Source organism: Miscanthus floridulus, chromosome 1 (genome assembly GCF_019320115.1).
Source record: "Miscanthus floridulus cultivar M001 chromosome 1, ASM1932011v1, whole genome shotgun sequence".
In the NCBI taxonomy this organism is placed as follows: Eukaryota; Viridiplantae; Streptophyta; class Magnoliopsida; order Poales; family Poaceae; genus Miscanthus; species Miscanthus floridulus.
In genome coordinates this window covers 23899028-23912991 of record NC_089580.1, presented here as the reverse complement: position 1 = coordinate 23912991, position 13964 = coordinate 23899028, and the positions used below count along the sequence as shown (strand labels likewise).

Sequence of the window (13964 nt, the reverse complement as noted above, 5' to 3'; positions counted from 1 at the left end):
AAAAAAAGAGCAGCAGCCTGGCATGTCGAAGCTATAGCCCAGGAACGCAAATGTAATACTGTCCAAATTCCAATCAATTCGCCAGAAAACAAAGAGAGATAATACACAGTGTTTTTTTAATTATGTGTAGGTATTAAACATGAACTTTCAATACATACTTCTCATAAGATTCTAGCCCTGCAAGAGCATGGGTTAATGGTCTAGTGACATTATAACTGGAAACAAAACGATACAATGTCAGTAGATATATCATCAAAAGTTTTAGTTGTTTTTTAAAGACCACTGGATGTTAGAATCGATACATTTATTGAATACATCCTTAGCACAAAACCAATTCATTTTCAACTAGTAGAACACATAAACATGCTTGAAAATTTCCCTTATAACAACGCAAAGTTGCAAAAAGCAAATGTATATACCTAACTAAATTCACCATCCCTGTCACAAAAAGGTGACCAAACTACATAGCTCGTGCCCAGCACAAGCTAGATTAGATTTTTTTTCATACCTTCCAATTTCAGCTATTTCCAACAGTATATATAAGGACGTATGCCCAGCAGATTCTTCTGTTAGTATATAAGTTAGTCCCTCCAAGACGTTTTCTTGTGAAGTGAGAGTGAGACCGACGACGACGTGTAATTTTGTTGCAAGTGATCGATCAGACAAATCGTCTTAGCGGAACGACGTCGTGGAGGCGCTAGCCCCGAAGGCGTCGCCGGGATACCGATCGAATATCTGGGGCACGTCGCCGGCGCCGAGGAGCAGCGGGTCCGGCGCCTCGTCGGTCACGCGCCACACCTTGATCGACTTGTCGAGGCTGCCGGTGTACACTATCCACCGTGACGCCGCTGATGACCTCCCTCCGGCGGCGGAGGCGCCGCCAGCGTTGGATTCGCTGCCGTTCTCGCCGTTGTCCTCGACGACTGCGATGCACCTGATGGGCTCGGTGTGGCCCGTGAGGACCGAGAGGCACGCGTGCACCCCGCCGTCGCGCCACCACACGAAGATGGTGTTGTCGGCGGAGCCGCTGAGCAGGAGCGCGCCGGCGGCGGCGAGGCAGAACACGGCCTTCTTGTGCCCGCGCAGCACGCCGCCGTGGACGAGGTGGCGCTCGCCCTCCCAGAAGTTGACCAGCCCGTCGGAGGAGCCGCAGTAGAGCACGGGCGCGATGGCGCTGACGGCGAGCGCGTTCACCGCGTGCTCCTGCTTCAGCAGTGTCTGCACGGCCGTGTGCTTGGTGCCCTTCCCCTGCTGCTCGCGCCGCCACACCTTGACGGTGCCGTCCGCCGAGCCCGTGAACACCAGCCCGTCGAACGCCGCCACGATGGCGTTCACGTTGTCGTCGTGCGCCACCACCGACTCGAGGCACTTGGAGTCGCTGATGCGCCACACCTTGAAGGTGCGGTCCCAGGACCCGGAGTAGAGGAACCCCTGCGCCGGGTCCGTCGGGCTCAGGCACGACACGGCGTCGCTGTGCCGGATCCACAGCGCCGACCGGTTCTTGCGCACCTCCACGTAGTTGGACGGGTTCAGCGAGCCGCGCAGGAAGTCGCGCAGCCGGGGCAGGCTGCCCACGCGCTTGTGCATGCCGTTCTTGGGCGACACCTTCCACACCCTGATCTTGCCGTCCTGGTGGCCCGTGAAGATGCGCTCGCCGGAGATGACGATCGCCTTCACGAGGCCGCTCGAGGACTTGAACCCTCCGGAGTCCTTCTGCTTGCGCCACACGCGGATGTTCTTGCTGTCCGAGCCGGTGTACAGCGTGTCGCCCTTGGCGGCGAGCGAGTAGATGTGGCCTTCCTCCCTCACCAGCGAGCTGATGAGGCTCGTCCCGGGCGCCATCGTGGGCGGGCCTCCTCCGAGCCCGGCGGCGGACGCCTCGCTGTGGTGCGACCAGGGGGACGCCATGGTCTGGTTCCAGGGGGACATGTTGTACGGCGAGCACTCGCCGCTGAAGCTGGACGGGTAGTCGGAGTAGTACCCGGGGCTCGCGCCGCCGGTGGCAGAGGAGCTGCTGTACCGGTTCGACGACTCATCGTCCGTCCCACCGGAGAACTGGAGGTTCCGGTCGGACTGTGGAGCAGGCAGTGGGAGGTTGGACGGGTGCGAGCGGGCGACGCCACCGCCGGCGCCGCCCTCGCCGTCGCTGTCTTTCATCTGTCTCCTACCGGAGGCCGTGGTGGAGCGAGCTCCGGTACAGTGGGATGGGAGTATTGCGAGAGGAGGGGGAAGCGCGGGCCTGTGTATCTGTGGATCGGAGGTAGAGTGAGAGGCGACGAGAAACTGGCGGGAAGGGACAAGTCGTTACGACCGTTAAAGAGGCTGCCCGGGAAGAAATGCCCGCGAATTGCTCCCTCTCGTCGGTTCAGGAGGCTAATTTGAGCTCGGGAAGACTATCTTTAGACATGGAGCATAGGAACTGTACCCAGTTCATAAGAGTATATATAAACATTTGGAGAGTGAACTCGGCCACACTATTTGACGAACGTTCACCCGTTCCTAGGTGGGCGATCAAAATTCTGATACATCCCACTTTCTATTTTCGAAAAAAAAACATTCCCATAGAAGTAGTATCCGTTTCGCGCGCTCCCGCGCTACGCCCAGCAACGCAACCACTCCCCTCCTCCGCCCCCGCCTTTTTTTTTTCTCTGGCTGTGCCATGAGCCTGGCGTAGGGTAGGAAAAAAAAGCAAAACATTTATTTTAAAATCCTATTACTTAGCTCGGTTGGCAGTGCACACTGCCCAGCGGCGTTCGAATCCGGGTGTTTTCACCGGGATTTATTCTCATAATAACATTTCAGCGAAACCTCTCAACACGTGATGCCACAGGAGGACTGTGACGTTCCCGTCGTCTGCAGAGTCTTCTGGTTTCTGGTGATCTCTCAAAAGACGCATCTTCATATCTGTGTATAGTTGTACGTCTGTTTGTGTACAAGTGGTGTGAGTGAGGTGTTCGTGTGTGTGGTGTAGGTGTGTGTCTGTATGCGAACAGATGCTGTAGCTGTATCCAGATGAGATGTGTCAAAAAATCTATATTTAATTTCGTCTGCATAAGTATGTTCTATGCGACGAGACGAAAAAAACAGACCTCACTTGAATATGTTTCAAAGAATTTCATTTTAATAAAAATTTATGTGTACAAACTTATACATATAACTTATGCGAAAACTTGGAAACTCAAGAGTTATGAAACACAAATTATTTAAAAAATTTATTAAACACAAATGAACGAATTAACTTATAACTTATGGCAAAACTTACAAACATAAAAGTTATTAACATACAAAAGAACAAAATTACTTATAACTTATAAAAAAACTTAGAAACACAAACACAACTTATGTACAAAAGTTATCAAACACAACTTATGTATATAAGTTATTCTATATAAACTTATGTACATAAGTTATTTAATACAACTTATGTGCATAAGTTAAAAGTTATAAGTTATTTAGTTATAAGTTAATCTATATAACTTGCCAACACTGCCAAAAACAAATTAGAAGGATAAAACATATAAAAAACAAAAAAGAATACTAAAAAACACATAAAAACAAACATAAATAAAAATAAAAACAATAAGAAAAAATAAAAGAAAATAAAAAGGTAAAGGAAAAAAAGTAGCTAAGATGGCTCGCTCGAGCGTGGCTTGTTCGATCGGCTCCGTCTATGCGCCAACGGCCAACACTTCCCTGAACGTGCAACTAACAAGCCAGGACTAGCCTCCTCGCACGCGTCCCACTAATCATTCGCTGAGTTTGGTGACGCGCAAGTGACCGTGGTAATGGAATTGGGGTGTGAGCTCTGAGTATTTCACGTAAACTTAAAAATAAAATAACAGTAATGTGTAAGGTGATCCGCGTGAAATGAATAGTTAGCACGATTAGCCTCTTGTTTCCCCCTCTTTGTCTCTTAACTCCCTATTCTATTCTATTCTATGTGAGAAATTAACCCTTTAATTTTGAGAAAACGTGATGACTTGTCTAAATCTTTTATATACTTACGTGGATAATATAATGCACTAGGATGACTCTTATTCCTCTAAAATATTCCCATTATTAGATCCTAAGGAGCCTAATAATTGATAGGGTCTCCAAACATTTTATAGGCTAATCCTTACACATAAGACAACTAAAAGGCGTCTACAATGGTGCCACATATAGTGGCTCCTAGATCTATGTCATCACATTTTCCTTTGTGGAGGCAGGGGTAAACCTAGAACTGACGTAGGGCCCGAGCTAACCATGTCATATCACACGCAAAAAACACTTGAGTAAAGAACCCAACTAGATATTTAAAAAAACAGCTTGTCATGGGGCTTTTGTAGGAGTTGCCAACAAATTGGGCTAATTATGTCTTATAGGTATCTTTTTTCTTTAGTTCTCTGATCAACACATATATACAAGATAGTATGTGGGCTGCATCCAAACTGCAACCTACCCAATCTAGATTCTAGCTCTTAATGCGGGCTAGTCTTTTGTGCACCTTTTGATGTTTAGTGGGTGTTCCCTTACATCTTTTTCTTCTCAAACACATAGGAGAGTTGGTTATTTCATTAAAGATAGATAAAAATGATCCGAGTACGGAGTACATATGCCGAATTCTACATCTTGGTTAGTTAAATTTTACATACACGTCTATTGAATGGGATTACAACCCTAGGACCCAACCTGCTGCTGGGCGCTACCCATCGCTGGAGCTTCTACCATGATCCAAAGTTGGCCTAGGTGTGGTAGAAACGCCTAATCTAGTGCCCTCCTAAGAGTACTTATCTTCCATTAGACACTAAGTACCCAAGAGAGTGCACTAAATCATGCCGTTCCGTCGAGCACACCCCAAGGGAGAACTCAAAAATCCATATTTTTCCATCAGGATCATAAATAAGAGAATAAAGCTTACAACATTCTTAACCATTTTTTGCATCACTTTATTACAACATTAGAGTACTTAACCAAGTTGAATGCAATAGCGGAATTAAGACAGTTTTAAATGTAAAAGAGTTTTGTCGGTGTTTCGAACAAACACCGGCTAGTAAATTTATGATTATTGCGCGTTAGGCCCGGATGGTACACTAAAGGACACGAGGTTTATACTGGTTCGGGCTAAACGTCCCTACGTCCAGTTTGTTGCTGTTGTTCATCTTATTAGCACCAAAAATGGTTCGTAGTAGGGGGTACAAAACAGTCGAGAGAGGGACGAGTCCCAAGTCTCTGATAGAATGATCAAAAAGGTTGCCAAGAGCTTGGTCGCTGCTCAGCTGTGTATGAAGTGTCGTGTGTGTTCAACTTATCCATCAAGAGTCGGTCCCCTTTGTTGGAGGAAGCGCACCCCTTTTATAGATGAAGGGGATGGCTTTACAAGTGAGAGGGAAAGGGTGCGTATGCTACCGAGCCTTGTTGTCCACGCCTACCGAGCCTCGTTGCCCACACCGATGGGTACCAGATAATGGTGGGCGCCTACAACACTGTTGATGTCACTGTAGAAAGTTAGGATGGCTGTAGAGTACTGCTCTGTGCAGGGTATGACCCCTGGTATAGTGGTTTTGACTTGTGAGCCTTGCCTTGCCTTTCTCCACACGTCTTCTGGTCCCTACTGAGCGGGTGTCCCCGGTCGGATGGCTCCAATCGGCTCTGAGTGCGCCGATCGGAGAAGAGCGGTGAGCAGGGTTCCTACGAGCCCTGATTGGAGGGACGCGGGGTCAGAGTTGGAAGTAGCGCTTTGGGCTAGGCCTTCTGATCGGAGAGGGCGTCCGGAGGCCGAAGCGAGTGCTCCGATCGGAGTGGTGGGCCTAAGGGGTCGTCGAGCGGGCGCCGCTTGTTTTGGACCACGGTGCGGTGACAGTACATCCATCATTGTAGAGGGCGCGAGTCTCTTCCTGGACCATAGTGGTTGTCGTATGTCTATGTCAGGTTCTGTGTCTGAGGGTTGAAGGCGGCGCCTATAATACTGTTCGAACTCTACAATGCCAGAATGGTCTAAAGCGCCCATCCCGTCATATCCTGGCGGTACTTTTCTTGCCGTGGCGCAGGGCATGGTCCTTGGTGCTGTGTTTGACTCGAATGTCATGTCGTACCCTATGCTCATCCTTATGAAGGCGCAGGGCGTACTTGTTGGGTGCGGTGGAGTCTGCCCTCGGCCATCAGGCGAGGCGGAGCCCACCCTCGGACGTCGGGCAAGGCGGAGCTGGCCCTCAGCAATATGGCGAGGCGGAGCTGGCCCCCAGCCATCGGGCGAGGCAGAGCCTATCCTCAGACATCGGGCGAGGCGGAGCCTGTCCCCGGTCGCTGGGCGAGGTGGTGCCAGCCCTCAGGGTCGGACGAGACGGAGCCAGCCCTTGGGGGTTAGGCGAGGCGGAACCAATCTTCTGTCGTTCGGGCAAGAAGCGTAGTAGCGTTCTTGTCTGACCGGAAGCATCAATGTTCGAAGGTTATTAGCCCCACCTCGTTGGGTACCCCAGTATTAGGTCCCCGATAGTAGCCCCCGAACCCTCGGGTGATTCGAATAGAATCGCCCGGAGGGTATTTCGATTCGCTAGAGGGTGCGCGCGAGCGCACCTATCGGGTGTAGCCCCTGAGCCCTCGGGTGATTCGGATAGAATCGCCCGGGGGTATTTTCGGATCCTTCACGGCTAAGGTTGTGGGATTTGGTTTTTGTCAGCTGGAGAGTCTTAAGGGGACCCTAATATCCCGTTCGTGGGGATTTCGTCTAGGGTCAGCCTAGCTAGGACTCGATTATGGATCGAGACCCCCCTGCTGATGTTCGCGTACCTAGGTCCTAGTCACCCATAGCCCCGTCCCTTGTCGGGATGGCCATTGAGACCGTCGGGCCGACCCTGGGGCTTTCTGGGCCCTCCTAGGCCGACGAAGAGATCTTCTGGCCCATATCCCCTCCACCGAGGAGAGTTTGATTCGTTCGAGAAGGCAAAATGTCTGAGGCGATTTTTGTGGGAAAGGATAGGGATCGTGGGCACGTATCCTGCGATGTGACGTGGCGGCATGTCGTGGCAGGCTCGGAGATCGAGTCAGATGGTTGCGCTTCTTGCATCCGTCGCCCCTATAAAACCATAGGGTTCGCCCCCATGGTTCCGTACTCCACCTTTTCGCCTTCGCATCACCAACCTCCACCGCTAATCGCCAGAGCCTTCGACGCGCGCACTGCTCCCACCGTCAAACTCGTAGTTGCCTTCTTCCTCGTGCTGCTCCCGCCGTCGCAATGGAACCGGGGTACAGATCCAACATCTCCCCTTAGCGCCTAGAGGGCCTCGTCCGTCGAGGCCTCCTTCGCCCGTTGACCGCCGTCGAGGAGTGGCGGCTGCTCGGTGAAGAGGACGAGCCACAGCCGCCCAAAGGGTATGTCGTGTCTTTCGCCCACTTCCATGAGTGGAGATTCGCCATGCCCGCCCATCAGTTCCTTCAGGGACTACTAGACTACTATCAGGTGGAGCTTCAGCACCTTACCCCCAACGGGATCTAGCACATTGCGATGTTTGTCGCCCTATACGAGGGATTCTTGGGGATCAGTCCCCACTTTGACATGTGGCAGTATCTCTTCGCCGTTAATCTTCTAAAGAGGCGGTCCGGGAAGCAAGAGCTGCACGCGCCGGTGGGGTGCGCCGGCATCCACCTCCGCAGCAACCGGGCAGGAGCGTACCCGCTAATGCGTCTATCCACCTCCAACAAGGGGTGACATTCGTAATGGTTCTATGTTAAGAATGACGCCGCCGCCCCCTTGCCAGCTTTCACCGGGCACTACATCATGGAGACCCTAGGGTCTTGGGGGTAGGGTGTCACGGGCAAGGAAAAGAAGCACCTCAACGACCTTCTTGCCGCCCTCTAAACGCTGAAGGATAGGGGTGTGAAGGGATCAGGGATTATCGGCGCCTACCATGCGAGGAGGGTCACGTCGCTGATGGCACGCACACTTCCCCTATATTAGATGGTGCCTAGAGCATCGTTCGAATGGACGATGCTTGTCGACGAAGCGCTCCCTCCCTCTAAAGTGGCACAACGCATCAAGGAGGCGATGGAGCCTACGAAGGACTCCATTGGCACCGTCCCTAACTTTGTGTATCTAGTGCCGGGGCATCCCCCAATGCGGTTGGAACCGGGGTTTGTTGACTTCATAAGTTTCTTTTCCCCTTGCTTTTCTTTTCACTTGAATTTCTGACCCCCTGATGCTAACCTTGGGATAGCGGGACCAGCCAGGGGGGCTGTTCTTCAAGGACAGCCTAGCTCCACTACCGAAGGACCCAACCTGGACGATAGCGAACTGCGCCGTGGCCGGTTGGGACAAGAAGATGAGGGAGCTCGCAAAGAAAAAGGCGATACGAAAGCAGCAAGCTCGAGATCGAGGAGAGGGGACTGGTAGTGAAGATGATGATGATGATGATGACAAATCTGACATGGTAGCAGCTGGCTTGGACTGGGGTAACCTAGAGGACAAGGACTCATTGTCTCTGTAGGGGCCCTTCCCGTTCCACGCGGGGGGAAGCGAGTCCATGAGGACGGTGGAGCCAGGCCTGCCCCTAGGTATGGTGGGAGCCGATGGATCCACCGTCACCCTCGGGGTGCCGGTGGGGAATCGGTGGATGGGAGGGGATGGATCTATGGCCGCCTTGAGGTGCCGATGGAGGAGGACAGCTCCGATGCCGCGCCCCATGAGCTGATGGAGGGGGTGGCCCTATCATCGCGCCCCTTGAGCCGATAGAGGGGAGCAGCCCTATCACCGCGCCCCATGAGCTGACAGAGGGGAGCGGCCCTATCGCCATGCCCCATGAGCTGATGGAGGGGAGTGGCCCTGTCGCCGCGTCCCATGAGCCGATGGAGGGGAGCGGCCCTGTCGCTGCCCCCATGAGCCGATGGAGGGGAGCGGCCCTATCGCCGCACCCTTGGAGACAAGGGAGACGAGCCCCCCTACCTCAGAGCAGGAGGAAGGCTCGAAACAGTCTCACCCACATGAGTTGGAGCAGGGGTCCAGGGGTTCATCCCCAAAATGTACCCGCCGCCCAAAAGCGCCATAGTATGTCACCGATTCCCCTCGTTTTTTCCTTTTTATTTTTCTGTTCCGACCTTATGCCTTTCCCCCTTTTGTAGATTCTTGCGACGGGGCCACCCTCTGGGGTCGGCACCCAAGAAGAGCCTTGCCCTTTAGGCAGGATGGATGGCGTTGCCTGATGTCGCTCTTGTTTCGGGTAGGAGCGGTGCTGATGCTGTGGCCTCGTTAGCCGATCCAACGGTGCCCGTGGTGGCGCCTGCGCCCTCGGTGGTTGTCGAGTGGGCGACGTCTTTCGTGGTGGGTGCGGCATCGCCAGCTGAGGGTCCAGTGTCATCGATGGGGGTGGCCGTGATCACGTCAAGCCAGGAATAGCCAGACGCAGCCATGGTGGCGTCAGAGGTGGTGGTGCAATCCATGCCTTTGGCGGCCCAAGAGACGGCGCTCGACATGGGCTGGGCGGAGGAGGAAGCAGCTGGAGGGTCCCCAACCCCGATGAGCCAGGCATAGTCAAACGCAGCCACGGTGGCGTCTAAGGGAGTAGCGTGATCCATGTCACTGGTGGCTTAGGCTGCGGTGCCCGAGGCAGGCCGGATGGAGGAGGACACGACTGGAGGGTCTTCGAGTGTCGTGGTGGTGGTGGAGAGGACCTGCAGGAGGTCACCCCTAGCCTTGTTGTCAGGGGGCAGCCGCTCCCCCATGCGAGGGGAGCCGCTGCTCCAGTGGATGGCTGCTGAGGACACAACATCAGCCTTTTTCTCGCTTGAGGCTTGACGATGCTGCCGAGAGCTTGGAGTGGGAAAATCTTGACATTGGGTTCTCGGCCATGATGAATGCCTTGAACCAGGCCAGTGGTGCCTTGCGTGAAATCCTCATTCCTACTAGCTAGGTATCCGCTTGATCTTCTCCCTTGTTTTCTTCTTTCTTCATGCGTTTTTGTGTTTGCATATTTTTGATACCGGTCTTCTTTTTAGTGTATCATTGCTCGTAGCCGGAACAAGTCCTAGTTCCTCCATGAGCAAAAGGTGGAATGGGACTGCCTTACCGAGGAGGCCCGGCTATGAGGGGATATGGGTGCGTAGCTTGCTGCCGCCCAGCAACGGGAGGCCGAGGCGCGTCGTGACGTGGAGGAGGTCCATGGGATGCTTGAGGACTTGTCGGTGAGGGTGAAGCTGGACGAGGAGGAGGCTGCTAGGATCTGAAAGGAGTAGGGTGATCTGCTCTAGAAGGATGCCGCGGCTAGTGAGTGGGCCATCGAGGTCCTGGCTAAGCAGGAGACAGAGTGGGATCTCAGGCGAAAGGCCAAGGATAGGTCCATGGCCTTGTAGTAGAGGGCAGACCGAGACGTCGAGGTGATCACCTAGTTGCATGGGGAGCGGGACGAGCTGCGCCGAACCAAAGAAAGACTTCGGTCAGAGCGCGACATGGCCCTCAAGGAGCGCGATCGGGCCGTTCGAGAGCGTGATGAGGCGCGTCAGGTGGTCAAATCCCTCTGGGCGGATCTTGGAGCCACGGTGAGCCAAAGGTTGGATGCCGAGAGTGTCTCGGTCGGGCTGGTCAAGGAGCTCGCCGAAGTGCGAGGGATCCTTTAGATCAAGAGCGAAGAGCATGACCTTCTACAAGCCGCTGTTGGGGTGGTCTCCGATGCCCTAAGGGTGGCACAGCTAGAAGGAACCAGCTCGCTCGTGGCTTGTGCCATGGGTATCACGATGCGGATTGGCCAACTTGAGGAGGATGCCTTTCATGCCAGGATCACCCAGGCCTTCGCCATTGCCCATTCCCATTATGATCGAGAGATCAACTTGGAGGTAATGAGCCAAGGCTTCGTGCCTATCTATGAAGATGCTGAGCTGGACGAAATTGACAAGGCAGTGACTCCCCTTGCGCGGAACCTGGCGAATAGGCTAAAAGAAACGGTTCTCCCTCTACGAGAGTAGTTAGTTGAATCAGTTCGATAAACATTTATCCATAATATGTGAACAAATGTCAATTCTTTTGTGTTTGAAAACGGATTCATGGCTTTTGTTTCGCAATTTTGTTTCGTTTGTTTGATCTTACCTTCTTCCCTTTTTGCGATGAAAAAAGATTTACACGATCGACCCTTCCGTTTGTTAAGACCATAGGGCCCGAGGTGCTTAGGGGAAATTTTGATTGTGCTGGTGAGCAAAATTACCATAGCTATTTGGGCATGGGCCTTTTGCGGTCTTACCAATCTGTTCCCCCAAACTTCACCGCCAGTCTTGGTGCGAGGAAGAGGTCTGCTGTAATGACTTTTTTGAAAAAAGAAGGGAGGTACCCGTACCTTTATCAGCCCCCGAGTGAGATCCGACCCCTTGTGGTTGCTGGGGTCGGATGTTACTAGAGACCGAAGCAAGGGAAGCAAACTTATATTTTGTATTCGCACGTTCCCCTTGCTTGGCGATCGCTGTGTGACCGTATGTTTGGTCTCATTGCTGGTCCGGCCTTCCCCGAGCCCTCGTGCGTGGTGGGGATTCGGTCAAGGGTCGGCTCATTTTGTGATTGTTGCCCCATCAGTGGTTTTTCGCAACTGGAGGGGTTAAGGAGACGTCGCTTGCTTTGATGGCTCGAGTGACGTGGTTCATGAGCTTGCTAACGGGGATGTTCAGGCGGAATCTGATCCCATTGCTTTGCAACAGAGTCGGCAAAGCCCTCGGGTGGCATTCCGTTGCTCCTTGCCCTGCCTTCCAATAGATTCCCCCTCAATGGGGTTTCTATGGGCTCGGTTAGGGGCTGGATTGAAGAAGGTTGAGATGACCCTATCCGCCTTAATGCGGGTTGGGCAAAGGCCGCTAAGGCTCATCTGCATTTTCTCCCCTGGCTCTTGTTCGATGTGGGGCAGCTCCAGACCCTTCGCGGGTTAGCCTTTAAACCTTGGTCTCTCGATCTGGCTCAAGCCCTCGAGCCCTTTAGGGTCTGATAGGGGTCGGCCATGTTTTTGCGTGTTACCCCGTCCTCAGTTTCTACAATTGGAGGGGCTGAGCGGACGACACTTGCCTCGATGGCTCGAGTGTCGTGCTCAATGAGCTCGCTATTAGGTATGTTCGTGTAAAATCTGGGTCCATCATTTGCTGATGGGGTTGGTAGAGCCCTCATGTGGCATTTCACTACTTCTTAACCCGCCTCCCGGTAGATGCTCGAGCCGTTCGATAGGCTTAGGTGGCCCATTGACCTCTCCTCGATGGAGATTCTATGGGTTTGGCTTGGGGTTAGAATCAAACAAGAAAGGTCGAGACGTCCCTATCCGCCTCTGAGCGGGGTCAGGCAAGGCTGCTAGGGCTCGTCTCTATTTTTCTCCTTGGCTCTATTTGACGCAAGGCGGCCTCGAGCCCTTTATGGGTTGGCCTTTGAACCTCGGTCGGTCGCCGCTCATATTGAATGAGGCGACTGCCGCTTCATGACGTGACACAAAGCGTTGAGATGCAGAGATTTGCATATGCAATGTTTGGATGCATGGATTTAGTGTATCACTTAATTGAAATGAAAGTGGGGTTTGGTAACGTTACCTTGGTGATATGAGCGATGGGAAGCTCCAACTAGATGTTCCCGTGTGGGGTTTTGGGCCTGATGTTTGTGACGAGGTCGGCGTAACCTACGTAAGAGTCGCTATTTTTTTGTTTCCTGTCTCTCGGCGGTGATCCGAGCCGCTCGATTGATTTTAGTCGACCTGATAGCTTCTCCCTGAAGGAGGTTCAGCAAGGAGACCCAGCGGGAGTCGAGGCTTGCGGTGCAGGGAACTATGAGTTCGATTTATGCTGGTGAACAAAAGACACCACAACCATCGAGGCGTAGGGTCTCGCGGTTCGTCCAGTTGTATTTAAAGTTTTATACCCACACACCGTGCTTTCGGTTTTAAACATAAGGAGGGGTCGGGCGAAGAGGGCGATAGACACCCTCGACAGCCCCTGAGCAATGTCCGTGCCTCTGCTGTTGCTGGGGTCGGAGGCTCGATAAAGAAATTAACACTCAAAGTAAGTAAACAGTGGTGCTTATCTTTCAATAGTCGTTCGTTCATTGTTTTGCCTAGGCCGCCTAATCGACCCAGGCGGCCCATTGGGCTCCCCCTAGAGGGGGGTTCCATCGTTGGGTCGTGCCACGGTCCTGCCTGGGGGTGCGAAGAGTTGCCTGCATGCGAGCATGCCCTAGTTCTCATGCCTGGGGCGCATTAGTGGCAGGCCACGCCCAGGTGACGTTCTGTCTGACCAGGCGATGTCTTGTCGACCAGAGCACATCCCTCCGGCTTCGTCGTGTCCCCTCAGATTTCTGTCAGCATTGGTTTCACATTTGCATTGAATAGGGGAAGGCAGAGAGTTTTTAGTCCCAACCTTTCACCTTTCCTTAGCTGCTAAGCCCCTTCTTTAAATAGGGGGGAAGAGGAGTTCTCATCCCACCTCCTCGCCAGCCTCTGAGCCGCCACCTCTTCTCCTTCATTTCCACTGAATGCATTGGTTCCTAAGTAAGAGAGGGTAATGCCAGGGAGAGAAAAACTCATAGATCCGCTCATGAATCTAGAGCGTGATGTCGAGCTGGAGGTCATGCAACATAGATGAGATGGTGCGGGTCGCCTATGCTGAGGAGGGGTCACTGCTGCCGAAGGAGGAGGAGCGCTGGAGGGTGCCAAACATCGTCGGTTTTGCCATCATGTGTTGCGGTCTTCCTTCGGTGGGAGACGCCCCCTGCCCAGACGTCGTTGTCGGGGTTGTGGCTGATGACGATGGCATAGTCCCTGGATGCCCTGGCAGAGGGGCATTACAGTCACTGGCGTGGTGCTCGACGTTGCAGATGATGGCGCCTTCGAGGATCCCATGGAGCGGTAGGACATTGCTAATGGAGAGCGTGGCGTGGCAGAGGCGGTAGACGAACTGACCCGTGTACATGCCCGGGCATTGCCAATGGAGAGCGTGGTGCGGTGGCGGCAGTAGATGAACTGGCCCATGTACATGCCCGAGCGTTG

The 13964-nt window shown here is 53.1% G+C and overlaps 1 protein-coding gene across 1 annotated transcript; it reads right to left on the bottom strand.

The window, feature by feature from the left end:
* Positions 1–311: 311 nt before the first annotated feature.
* On the bottom strand, positions 312–2242 carry LOC136457793 (protein JINGUBANG-like). The gene has a single exon (XM_066457829.1). The coding sequence runs from the start codon at positions 2155–2157 to the stop codon at positions 673–675; it is 1485 nt and encodes a 494-aa protein (XP_066313926.1). The 5' UTR covers positions 2158–2242; the 3' UTR covers positions 312–672.
* Positions 2243–13964: the final 11722 nt, after the last annotated feature.

Bases quoted from the DNA above. Each gene is read 5' to 3' on its own strand.
- LOC136457793 (XM_066457829.1), bottom strand. From the start codon at position 2,157: ATGAAAGACAGCGACGGCGAGGGCGGCGCCGGCGGTGGCGTCGCCCGC.